Below are 12,360 nucleotides of genomic sequence, written 5' to 3' on the forward strand. Positions count from 1 at the left end.
ACCTGGAAATTGAAAGGAGTTTGCGTGAGGTGCGGAGAAATTTGAAGCTTGTGTGTTCTACTGAGGGAACACTTCCAACATTTGAAGCCATACCACTTTCATCATCTCCAATCACAAACATACCATTCAATCCCTTACCTGATCCTAACCCAAACAGAATGGCACAGAGAACCATTAGACAGTTAGCCACCTCCCATAATACAGTTACCCAAAGTAACATTGAATACCCTAATGTGGAGTGGGAGTTGAGACCTGACCTACTAAATGCNTTANCGAAGTTCAATGGGTTATCAAGGGAGAATCCACACAAACACTTGAGACAATTCCACATGCTGTGTGAAAATTTCAGATCTCCCAGGATCACAATAGAAAGCCTGAAGATGAGAGTTTTTCCTTTTACTCTTCAAGGAGCAGCTCAAGATTAGTCGTATTATCTCTCTACACGGATTACAAATTGGGAAACAATTGAAAGACTTTTTCTTGAAAAGTATTTCCCTGCATCCAGATTATCTGCAATCCGTAGAGAAATACAAGATATAAGACAGAGAGACAGAGAGAATCTCAGTGAATATTGGGAAAGATTCAAGAAACTATGTGCTTCATGCCCTCAACTCCAAATGACAGACTTCATTCTAAGCTTTTATGAAGGCTTAAGTCCAANTGATAGGTCATGGGCAGATGCTGCAAGCGGAGGATCTTTCTTAGACAGGTCACNAGAAGATGGGATAGATCTAATAGAACGGAAGGGAGTAGAAAATCAACAATATGGAACAAGAGAAAATTCAGTGACTTTGTTGAAAGGAGTACATGAAATTGAAAATGGTGTAGTTGATGGAAGGAGGATAGATGAAAGATTGAAGAAGTTAGAAAGCAAACTCGACAAGATTGCAAGTTTGTTTAAAACCTCTACTCCACAAATTGCTAAGAAGTGTGGAATTTGCATTTCAACTGATCACTACACTGATGAATGTCCTAGCTTGATGGAAACTACTGTGGAAAACCCATCTCAAGTTTTTGCTGCAAACANGTTTGGAGGAAACAGACCATATCAGAATTATCATGATTCATCCTCAAATAAGTATCAGCAAAACTGGCAACCTTATGTTCCACCTCAACAAAGGCATCAACCTCAACCTGAAATGTCACTCCAAGAATTCATGAAAATAATGCTTGAGCAAAATTCAGAAATCACGAAATCAATTGTAGATTTGACTTTGAGGGTGGAAAAGTTAGAGGCTAAGGAGTCAAATAAGTTGCCTGCACAAACAGTGATCAACCCGCAAAATGTAAGTGTTATTACTTTAAGAACGGGTAAGAAGGTACAAGCCCCTGAAGGAGCCCAAGAGGATGAAGATAAGAAGAAAGAAGAAGAACAAGTTGATGACAATGGAGGACCAANTGAACCATCACCTGAGACTACCACTGAAAAATCCAAGTTAGTACCTCCTAACTCTTCTTTTAAAAATTCTTCTTCATCTTATTCTCCACCTCCTCCATATCCCAATCGGTTGAAGCTGAGAAACAAAAAAATGGAGGAGTTAGACCAAGAGATCTTGAATACTTTCAAAAAGGTGGATATCAACATTCCCTTGCTAGATGTTGTTAAGCAAATCCCTAAATACGCCAAGTTTTTGAAAGATATTTGCACAAATACAAGGCGTTTTAGGGATAATGAGGTTGTGAATTTGGGAAGAAATGTGTCAAGCTTGATTAAGAAGCATATTGAAATACCGCAAAAATGCAAGGATCCAGGTATGTTTTCTATTTCTTATGTTATTGGAAATTCAAAGTTTGACAGTGCCATGCTAGATTTAGGGGCTTCCATTAATGTAATGCCTTTATCAGTGTTTACTTCTCTATCTCTTGGACCTCTTAAGACTACTGGTGTGGTCATTCAACTGGCCAACCATAGCACAGTAAACCCTGCAGGTGTGCTTGAGGACGTGCTTGTCCAAGTAGACAAGTTAATTTTTCCTGCAGATTTNTATATCTTGGACATGAAGGATGAAGAAGGAATCAGTCCAACAACTATTATCTTGGGAAGACCCTTCATGATGATAGCACGAACCAAGATAGATGTGCATTCAGGATCATTGACAATGGAGATAGGAGACAAGAAAGTGCGTTTCAACGTGTTGGAATCTGGGAAGCATCCGATTAAAGATCATTCTTTGTTTTGTATTGACTTATCAAGTGATTCTAAACCAGTGAGACAACCTCAAGGAAGACTGAATTCTCAACTGATGGGGGTTGTAAAGAGAAGGGACACCAAGTTGCTACAAACAGGTATTATAGATCACAATTCTGACAGTATTTGGGTGGGCCCTATACATGTGGTTCCGAAGAAAGGTGGAATCACAATGGTCAAAGACGAGAAGGACAAGTTGTCTCCTATTCAAGACAGAAGTGGGGCACATAATTTAGTAGTTGACCATCTTAGTAGGATTGAGAAGGGAAGAGTTAACATTCCNATCCAGGATGACTTTTCCGATGAAGTCCTGCTAGCATTCCTTCCACCATGAAGGAGGTAAGTTCCCTCATACTTTTTCTGTGCATTCTATATTTAAGGCATACATTGAGCAATATGCATAGTTTAAGTGTGGGGGTGTGAGGAAACAATTTGATTTGTTCCCTATTTCGTTTTTTCTCTTCTTTTCTTCTTTTCTTTCTTTAATAAATATTTGCAATGGATTTGAGAGTTTGAATCAGTAATTGGGATGATCATATATTAAAAAAAAAAGAGTCATGTTGATATGAATGGACTGCTTTTATGATTTACAGATTGAGTTGACTTAAGAATTCCCTAATTAAATCTTTTGTGAAAGAAGTTTGAACCATGTGTGTTTTGAGCCTAATAATAAGGATGGACCATCATGTGCCATACCTATTTTTCTTGAGTGATTTGCCCATGTTTTGATGATACTCTAACATTTAGCTTGACTCTGTGTTGTGCAACTAAGGTGAATATGCATGATTTGATATGATTGAGGCCTTTCTTGTTTTAGCTACTTGGCCAAATAAACTTACCTTAACATTAATCAATTGGAAACCCCTTTGAGCCTAAAGACTATTTTTCTTGTTTCCAGTAATTGTCAAATGAAAAAGAAGGAAAACCATATGAAAGAAGGAGTAATGGATTGTGTTATAAGTGATGAATAAATGTGTGGGTGAGTGTCTCACCACAACATAAAAAAAAAAGGGAAGGAAAAAAGGAAGATGAAAAGTTGAAGTTTTGAAAAAAAAAATGAAGAAAAAAAGAGAAAAAAAAATCTTCCTAAAAAGAGCAAGAAATAAGGTTGTTTTTGAAATAAAGTGTCATTACTCTTTCTGTATCAATTTCAAAAACCCAGAAATTCCAAAGAAAATTTCCTACCTTTGCCTTGGCCTCAATATAACTCTTAAAAAGCCCTCATGATCAATAATTGCATGTTTTCTAAAAGTATGTGAATGTTAGAGTCTTGATAAATACCAAGGGTGTCTACTTGCATGGGTATTTTGAGTGTAAACACAAGCCAAAAGGAGTTGAAAGATTTGGAGAGAAATAGATACATTTTGACTTGAGTGTTATCTTTCATATTTGATTTTCTTGGGAATTAAAAAAGGTTAATTCATGTGTGAAGAATAAAGTGATTTCATTTGCATGTCCATGACAAAGTGATGTCTAGATGATTTATCTATATCCAATATTGTTCATTCTTTTAATTCAAACGCAAATATGGAATAAAATGACCCGAACAAACTTTTGATATTAATTTTGCCCAGGAGTGCAAAAGGATAAGTGTGTGGGTGTGATGAGTGCATATTTATACCCACATTTATGTTTTAGAATTCAAATTTTTGATGAGATTTTTGTGCTTAAATGATTGATTTGATGTGAATTTATGACGATTGCATCTATTGGGTTTGGAAATTAAAGATGCTTAAAATGTGATTCTTAGTTGCATAAATTATTTTGGATGTTCTAATGTTTATTTGTGCAGCTGAAGTTAGAATTTTATTAATTTAAAGCATAAAATTGAATGGTCAAAGATGGTCAAATCTGGTCAACTCAGAGCTTTTATGGAATTTTGAAAAGAAAGAGATGGCTAAAGTGCAATTAGAGGAAAATTTTGGACTTATGTGTAAATTTGAATAAAATAAAAAGGGTTGAAATGTAATTTTGGGCAAGTTTAAATCTGTTAGATATTTTAAAAGATATTTTGGAGAAAATATATCTTAAGATATTTTACTTGATATTGTTAAATAATTANCTTATTTAACTATATCAATAAATATCAAAAGATAATATTTGCAAAAAAAAATTATATAGGAAAGATATTATTAAATATTCTCAAAAACTAAGTAAATCTGTTGAATATTTGAAAGATATTAGATATAACATAACAGATTTTATCAACAGAAGATTCAAAGTCCAAGCCCAATCAAGTCTATATAAAGATACCTAGGGGACTTCATTCATTGATCCACCACTCCTCCTCTTCCTCTTTTATTTCATCATGTATTCAACTTCATTCATGGAAAGCTAAGCATTTAGGGTTATTCTGCTGTAATTTCATTATGGATTCTGAGGTTCAGTGAATTAATGCAATTGTTTATTTTAATTATTGGTTTAAGTTGTTCTCTCTCTATGTCTTTCATCTCTCTATCATATTAAAAGCAAAGATTTTTGCATCAAAATGTGTTTGAATCTACATGCATATTAATTATATGAGTTTTAGGGTTTCTAGGTTTAATTGAGAATCTAATTTGATTGAATTTAGGAACTTTCATATGATTAAATGGTTTTTACTATCAATTGAGAATGTATTTTGGTTGGTAGTAATAATTTCAACTATAATCAATTGAGAATTTACTTTGATTGGTTAGCTTTTAATTTGGTTAGGAGACTTAAGAATAAACATGATTAAACACAATAAAATTGATTCAGAATGTACTTTGGTTGAATTTATTGTGAATAATCTAGAAAGGTCTTGCATTTGATTGAGAATGTACTTTGATTAACTGCATGACCGCCCTCTAATTAATTAAGAATGTACTTTAATTAATTTGAAACTTAAAACAATAATTAATTGAACAATGATCTGTGAATAACCGATGATGAATCTATTTTGGAAAAGGAGTGGAATTAGCTTGTTTTTTCATAATTGTTTTTAAGTTTCTTCTTTGTTCTATAACATTCTTTAAACATTCTCACTTTATTCATAAGCATTGCATAACATTCACAAGAGTCAGATATTCGAAAGCAATTCCGTGTTCGTTGGGAGACGACTCAGGGTTACTTTAGCCTTATCTATTTTCTTGAATACTACTTGGTAATATTGAAGTTGCTTTGAAAAGTAGTATTAATTTGATAGCTCCAACGACAACTTATCACTCTCTCATGACTCAACTAAGTGTCACTTGATTTTAAGCTCATTCTAAGCCATAAAGGGTGTTTTGATATCAAATTTAAGTATGAAAATAATGGTTTTTAGACCGTTATCAATGAGAACACAATGCTTAATAACAGTACACATGTTGTTGCATTATATGTTCTTATTCTGAACTGTTGTCATTGGTGGGTTGTCACAACCCACACAAATTTAATATGTAATTAGAAATGCAGTAGAGCTAGGAAATGACTCCTAGGTCGTCTCTCAAGGACCAATTTTGCAGTTCAAGAATTAAGTCAAACACGAAGTGGGGGGGTTTGTGAAAATATTGTGGTGAATATGGATGGATAAAATCAAAACACTAACGCAAACAGAAATGCAAACACAGATCTAAAAACGGTTTCCAAGACAGACTGGAGACGGTTGGTCATTAACTTAATTACAATGCTTCCATCACAGATCAACAAAATAAAGCAGCGACTCAAACCTCCAATCCAACACAGTTAACCAACTAAGCGCAGGCTAATTATGTTTTCATAAAAGCGAACTAAATGAGCGCATTGTTAACATCAAATCCAATTTACACCATGCAGTTTCATCAACTAAGCAAAGACTCAACACCAATTAGGCAACTAAGTGTATACCCAATTGCAAGTGCAAATACAGATTTCACATTAACCAAGTTAGAGTGGCAAACACAATTACAGTCCAGAAATCTCAAGGAAACATTATAATATCGCTAATGACCAACTTAATTAATTTAAGTTATCATGACAATTAAAGTAACAAGACCAAACATGTTAGACAACATTAAAAGAAAATAACATACTAGACCCTAACACTGTAACAGACAATTATCTAACACAGTTAAAATTATTTAAATGCAACTCTAATTTATAAAAATGAAAAACAATTAATCCTACTATGTGAACTAATTCAAACAAAAGAAATAAACAAACATGACTTTTTCCTCTACCATTCATGTGACTCCATGCACAACAACTAAAGAAATTTAAATTGAAAATGGCCTAAAAGACCTTCTTTGCTGTGAACCTCATGTACCAAAGTCAATCTCAAATTCCCTTTCACTAAACAATTGAATAATGCTTTCCTTGTACCATGTGTTTCATTCCCCAAGAAAGTGTCCTCTTCCACTTTTCTAATATCAAAAATTGTGCACCTTCTCTCTCCAAGAAGTCAACAACTATTTCTTCTCCTTCCAACACAAGAAGTAACGTATACAATGCCCAAAGACCAACAAAATGGAATTGCTTCTACCAAGGTACCACATGTGCAAAATCAAATGGAAGAAAACAAACACAAAACATTCTCCACCACAAGGTAAGTCTCGGTCAAGCTAGCAAGAAGATGAACACCAAATTGGAAAGATTCTTTCTATGGAAAATGTGCCCTTCATGTGCATGGCCAAATGAGGTAAAAATTAAATGTGTCATTTCTCTCTCCTTTCTACACACCAATTAGTATTCTTCACTTCTCAACAAACTTCAAAAGCTTTTCTCCACCTCTCATCATCGAGAATGCATACCACAACATAGGTTTCCATTGCCAAAAAAAAATTACAAGAACAACAAACCCAAATTCTAACTTCTACACACCAACCTAACACTCACTTTTCTTCAAACTTTTGATAAAAGAAAAATGAAATCCCTAAACTTCCTTGCAGCACCGTCCAGCCCTCTAAGTTAAAGAACAAACTTCACAAATTTCTTCCATCCATCAAAGCAAAAACACAATAAGAAAATGGTTCAAACTTCAAACACCCACCAATCAACTCAAGTTCTCTTCACTTCAAAACTCAATGGGAACCATATTCTTCTTCATTCAACAAAGAAACTTAAACATAAACATCCAAAGTGCAGCAAAAGGAAACAAAAATACAAAATGGGTCGTCATTCAACCAAAGGAAACACCATGAAAATGCAAGGAACAACCTCTAAACTCAACCTCTCAACCTTCAAAACGAAAATATAAGAAGAGAAATGATAGATCTCCATTCCATTAAGCAAGAACAAGCATGGTTGCAAGCAAGAGAAGAAGAAAAACGAAATCTTGTTCATTCCATAGCTCAAAACCGAAGGGACACACCAAGCTCTCCAAGAGAGTGTTCATACAAGCCAAAGCAAAATGAAAGTGTGTGTCCTTTTTGAATGGTCGACCTCCTAGCTCTAAATGCTGAGAGAATCACTAAAATGGTGGGGTCCACCTTCAAAAAGAAACCTAGGGTTTGGCCATGTGTCCCACAAAATTGGGCCTTTACAAATTTTGCCACTAAAAGGGCCCAATGCACAAAATCCTAATTAAAGTTCCTACAGAACTAAGTTACAATTTAATTAAAATTGAAATGACTAATAGTAGATTCTTTAATGACCACGCCACCTCCTAATGCTCCAAAAGACATCTCCAAAATTTTCCAGCAATTACAAAAGCAATTAATTAGCTCAAAATATTCAAATTAATTAAAATTAGAATTTCCGGTCAAATTAAGCACTATTACCGAAAACTAGAAAATACCAGACATTTAAGCACAATTCTCTGATTAATTATAGCAGAATAAACTAAGTGAAGTCTAAAAAATATTGACTCATCAGTCATATATGTTGATCATGCTTTGATGTACTATGATGTATGTTCCTATGATTGAGTGTGTGATATATTTGTGGAACATGCTTGTATGGAAATGTGCAATATGAACTGGTTGATTAAAAACATTTTATTTCACATTTCTGGAACTGAAAGATCACAAGCATCTTTATGAACTTATAATTGTGTGACAAAGTTCTAGTTCAGTCTAATACACCTATAATGGATTCGACTATGCTAAAATCTTTGTACAGATTTTGAGAATTAGTGTTGTGTGATGTTTTGAGTTGAAAGGAATTTCAATGTGTTTTTACATGTGTCAGTCGACGTTGTATAGAGGATATTCGATTGTGTTACTGATCTGTTTGGAATTCTGTTATGCTTACACGCTCCAACAGCTATATTTTTGAAAGTTAGTTAAGCATTGATGACTAGGTCAACTGTAATAAATGTGAGTTAAATTTTGTTGACTAAGAGCCTATATGTTGACTGTCTGTTATAACTGTTTTAATACAATCGACTGAATTAGTAGGCTATTTGACTGAGAAGCAATATGTCTAACAGAAAACTATAAATAGACTGAACACAAGTTGTTCAGAGACTTTTGATGATCTGACATTTTCATTTCTTGTTTCAGATTGAATTCTCTGTTTTAACAGCTCCAAGAATTCTCCAAGAATACGGTGGTGATCTATCTTGAGAGAGATTCAAAGGGAGAAGGCAATTGTGTTGACTGTGTGATCATTATCTACACGAAGAAGGTGCTTCTTGATTGATCTTTGAAGGCTTAGCATCCTGTGAAGACTGCTGCATTGATTGAAGGCTTGGCAACCTGTGAAGTCTGCTGTGTTAGGCTTGGCATCCTGTGAAGAGTATTGGTTACACGTTGAGGATTGTTCGACGTGGGTTCAGATTGCAGAAGAGGGGATTCTTGCTGCAATTTTGGTTTTGTTGTGCAGCTATATTTTGGTTTTAAGTTAGAGAGGAGATTTATATTTTTGCGTGTGGCTTCTATAAATTCCTTGTTGTAAAAGCCGCAACCATTATAATGCATTTGCTTCCTGGATTGTAAGGACACTGGATGTAGGCATTGTTGGCCGAAATAGTATAAAAACCAGTGTTTGATTTTCTCTATCCCTGCACTCTTTATTTCCAGTCGACTTTATCTGTTTCGCAGTCAACTGCGATTTTCCGCTGCATTGAATTTTTCATTACTTGCATTTCAAGAAAGATAAAAAAAACTTTGCACTTTTATATAAAGATTGCGAAAATATTTTGTTTTTGAACTGACACCAATTCACCCCCCTCTTGGTATAAAACGAAGCCTACCTGTTTCTCAACAGCGCTTCCAAGGAGATGTCGAACGTGCGTGTCGCGAGCTCCTTCGAAGCTTCCTTCAGAGATGAACGCATCAGAAATGGATTCGGAACTCGAGATAGAAGAGGAAACAGAGATCAAACACGAGGAAAACCTAAGATCTAGGGTTTAATCGGTGGAAAACCCTACAGACTTAAAGGAAACCCTAGAAATGGGGAGAGACTCGATTCTGACTTATTAAAAGGTGGAAAAGGTAAAAAGGAACCGATTAATCGGTTGGAAAGGAAGATTGATCGGTGGAAAATGGTTGGATCGGCTCAAAAGTGGTTTTAATCGGTAGAAGTGGTTTTTAATCAGTGGAAGAGGATGGATCTGTGGTTAAGGATGAAAACTTACGAATAAAACGAAGTGATTCTATGAAGACAATGGTTGGCGAGGAGGCGAGGAGGCGAGGCGTTCTCAAGAAGGAGAAACCCTAGTGATGGAAGCCTCAACCAAATTCATGTGCGGAGATGCTTCTCAGATGCAAAGACGGCAGTGGATGGATGAAACAGTGGTGATGGAGGAAGGTGCTCAAAGTGTTTGATGAAAGATCTGGTGGAGTTTGGCAATGATGGAGCAGTGAAGTCTAACTCAGAAAGCTCTCCTCAAGGGAAAGGAGCTAGAGGAAGTGCAAGATAACAATGCACAAAGGTGAACTTGAGAGTAAAAGCTGAAATTTGGCAGCATTTCTTTACTTCAATTCAAGTTAATTTGTACAATGAGTAAGCTTCCTTTTATAGGAGAAGGAAAGCTCATCAATCTTGCAAGGTAAGCTAGCCAATGGACATGTGCTAAAATATTGAAAGAAGCTTGCAGAAGAAGCTATCAGCTGGCCATGTGTTCCAAATGATAAGCAATGAAACACGTGCTCAAAGGAATGAAGCATCTCCTCAGCACCGTTGGGCGGTAGTGTGCTTGCTACTGAACGCCAGTCAAAGTCTCCCTCTTTGTCTCCTTTGCTTCCTCCTTACTTAGTCACTTCCTTGCTTATTATTAATGACCTACAAACAAAGTAAAATGTATTAAGTAAAGAGAATCATGCTAAGACTTAGATAAGGAAAGAGTTTTGGGAATCTTTATTCTACTTCCCTTTCTTTAGTCTTAGTTGTAGTTGATACTTCTTTGGATGGGAGATCTCGAAAGGGGTTGCCATCACCTAGCAGACGAGGTTTCTTCGAAGTAGGAAAAATGTGAGAAATGAAGTAAGTGATGCATCTGAGAATTGAAGAAGATGTGAAGATGACGCGGCTGAAGGAGGATGTGGCAGGGAGGATCGCTAACGCGTGTAGTAATATGGCAGATGACGTTGCGGCGAAGTGGAGGAGAGAGAATGGAGCACAATGGAGTTTGGAGAGTGAAATGGAAGAAGTGTGCCCGGAAGGTGGCTAGAGGTCGTTCATTGAGACTCTCTAGCATGAACTTTCAGAGAGAATTGTTCTGGAGTTTTCTCAACAGAATACAATTCATTTACTCAAAAGTTATGTTTACAATGGTGGAGACGGGTATTTATAATAGCCTGTGCTCCAAGAGAAGTGGACTACATGTACACTAAAAAGTAAAAGAAATACATGAGGCATTATGCCATCATGTGGCATGTGATTATAGTTGTAGAAGTGCTAGTTGTAGCCGTTGTTAGCATAAAGAAGCAAAAATAAAACAATTTACGGTAGATGAAATATCCCAAGTAAACAAAGTTTTTGGGAATAGAGTGTTTTGCTTATCTCTTGGGCGTTTGTCTTTGTGTTGTCTTAAGTGTTCTATCAGTGGGTGTTTTTCCTCATACTTGTTTCCTCTCAAGGTTTGTGCTAGGGTGACCTCGGTAATTAGCTTTCCATTGAGTTCTTCTAGCTTGTAGGCCTCGTTCTAGAGGGAGTCTGTAATGCAATATGGTTTGCTGTAATTGGGTGCAAGCTTTCGTTCTGCTTGATGTTTCAAGCGTTGTTAGACTTTCTCCATACTAGGTCTAGTTTCTGAAATGTCCTTTCTTGAACCTAGTTATTTTAACGTCGAGTTGTTGTCTGCTTAACCACTGCCTCTTTTACATGATTGTCTCACCAAGTTTGATATTCTAGTTATCTCTTAGAGCTCATTGGGTTGTCATTCATTTGACTACGATTTTCTTAATGTGAACTGGCGATGCAAGGATGTCCTGCCAAGTTCTACTATTATCATAACATCAGTATCGATTCTTTTTTATACTCAGGTTTTGAAACACTGAGTTGCTCTTGTACTCTAGAACAACAAGCTTCTCTTACTTTACACTCAAGTATTCTCACTGCAAGTTGCACTTGAACTCGGGTACTCTCACACTAAGAGGCTCTTGTACTCGGGTATTAGGACGTCGAGTTGCTTTTGCTCCTGTACTCGAATATTAAAATGTTGAGTTGCTCTTGCTTTTGTACTCGGGTGTTGGAATGTCGAATTGCTCTTGCTAAAGTACTCAAGTGTTGGAACGCCAAGTTAATCCTTATTATTCGTCGCCAAATTGCTCGTTGTTGGGGAAGAAGCACAGGATGATGGCAGGGTAGGCGTGTTCCTCATAGATAGAGATGTGAAAGGGGTTCTCGAAGCTTGTGATGACTATCGATCTGGCATTGGCATGGATGATGGAGTTGGAGTTGTCATCATCGAAGATCAGAACCCTACGACCATGCTCCATTGTGGGCATGCATGTGTCTATCTCTTACATCTCGTGCCTCATCTTCTTAAAGATATTACTTTGTGGCTTTAGTCATAGTGAAAAATATAGATAGAAAGTTGTAGAGCACGATGTTGCATCCTACCAAACCCGAATCATGTGTTATGAAAATAAAGGATGCAAGATAGGATCAAATGTAGAGTCAGGATATTACTTATGGTGGACGGCAGATGTGTTTACCGGGATTTAAGCATGGACCTTTAGACAAGTGGCAAGATCAAAGTGGGTGGCTTGAGTGTTCCTAACGTTTGAACCGAATTCCTCGTTGTCAAAAGGAGAAAGATCCACTTACAAAGACTCTTCGATGCTTAAGTTAATAAGAGAATTTTA

At 36.2% G+C, this 12,360-nt stretch overlaps 1 protein-coding gene across 1 annotated transcript; it reads left to right on the forward strand.

Annotated features, from left to right (window-relative positions):
- The first annotated feature begins 617 nt into the window (after positions 1-617).
- Positions 618-2,522, forward strand: LOC106753483. The gene is made up of 2 exons (XM_014635301.1): positions 618-709; positions 839-2,522. Exons 1-2 carry the CDS (start codon positions 618-620, stop codon positions 2,520-2,522), a joined length of 1,776 nt encoding a protein of 591 aa, XP_014490787.1.
- Positions 2,523-12,360: the final 9,838 nt, after the last annotated feature.

The sequence above is a fragment of the Vigna radiata genome, unplaced genomic scaffold (genome assembly GCF_000741045.1).
Source record: "Vigna radiata var. radiata cultivar VC1973A unplaced genomic scaffold, Vradiata_ver6 scaffold_131, whole genome shotgun sequence".
Taxonomy (NCBI): domain Eukaryota; kingdom Viridiplantae; phylum Streptophyta; class Magnoliopsida; order Fabales; family Fabaceae; genus Vigna; species Vigna radiata.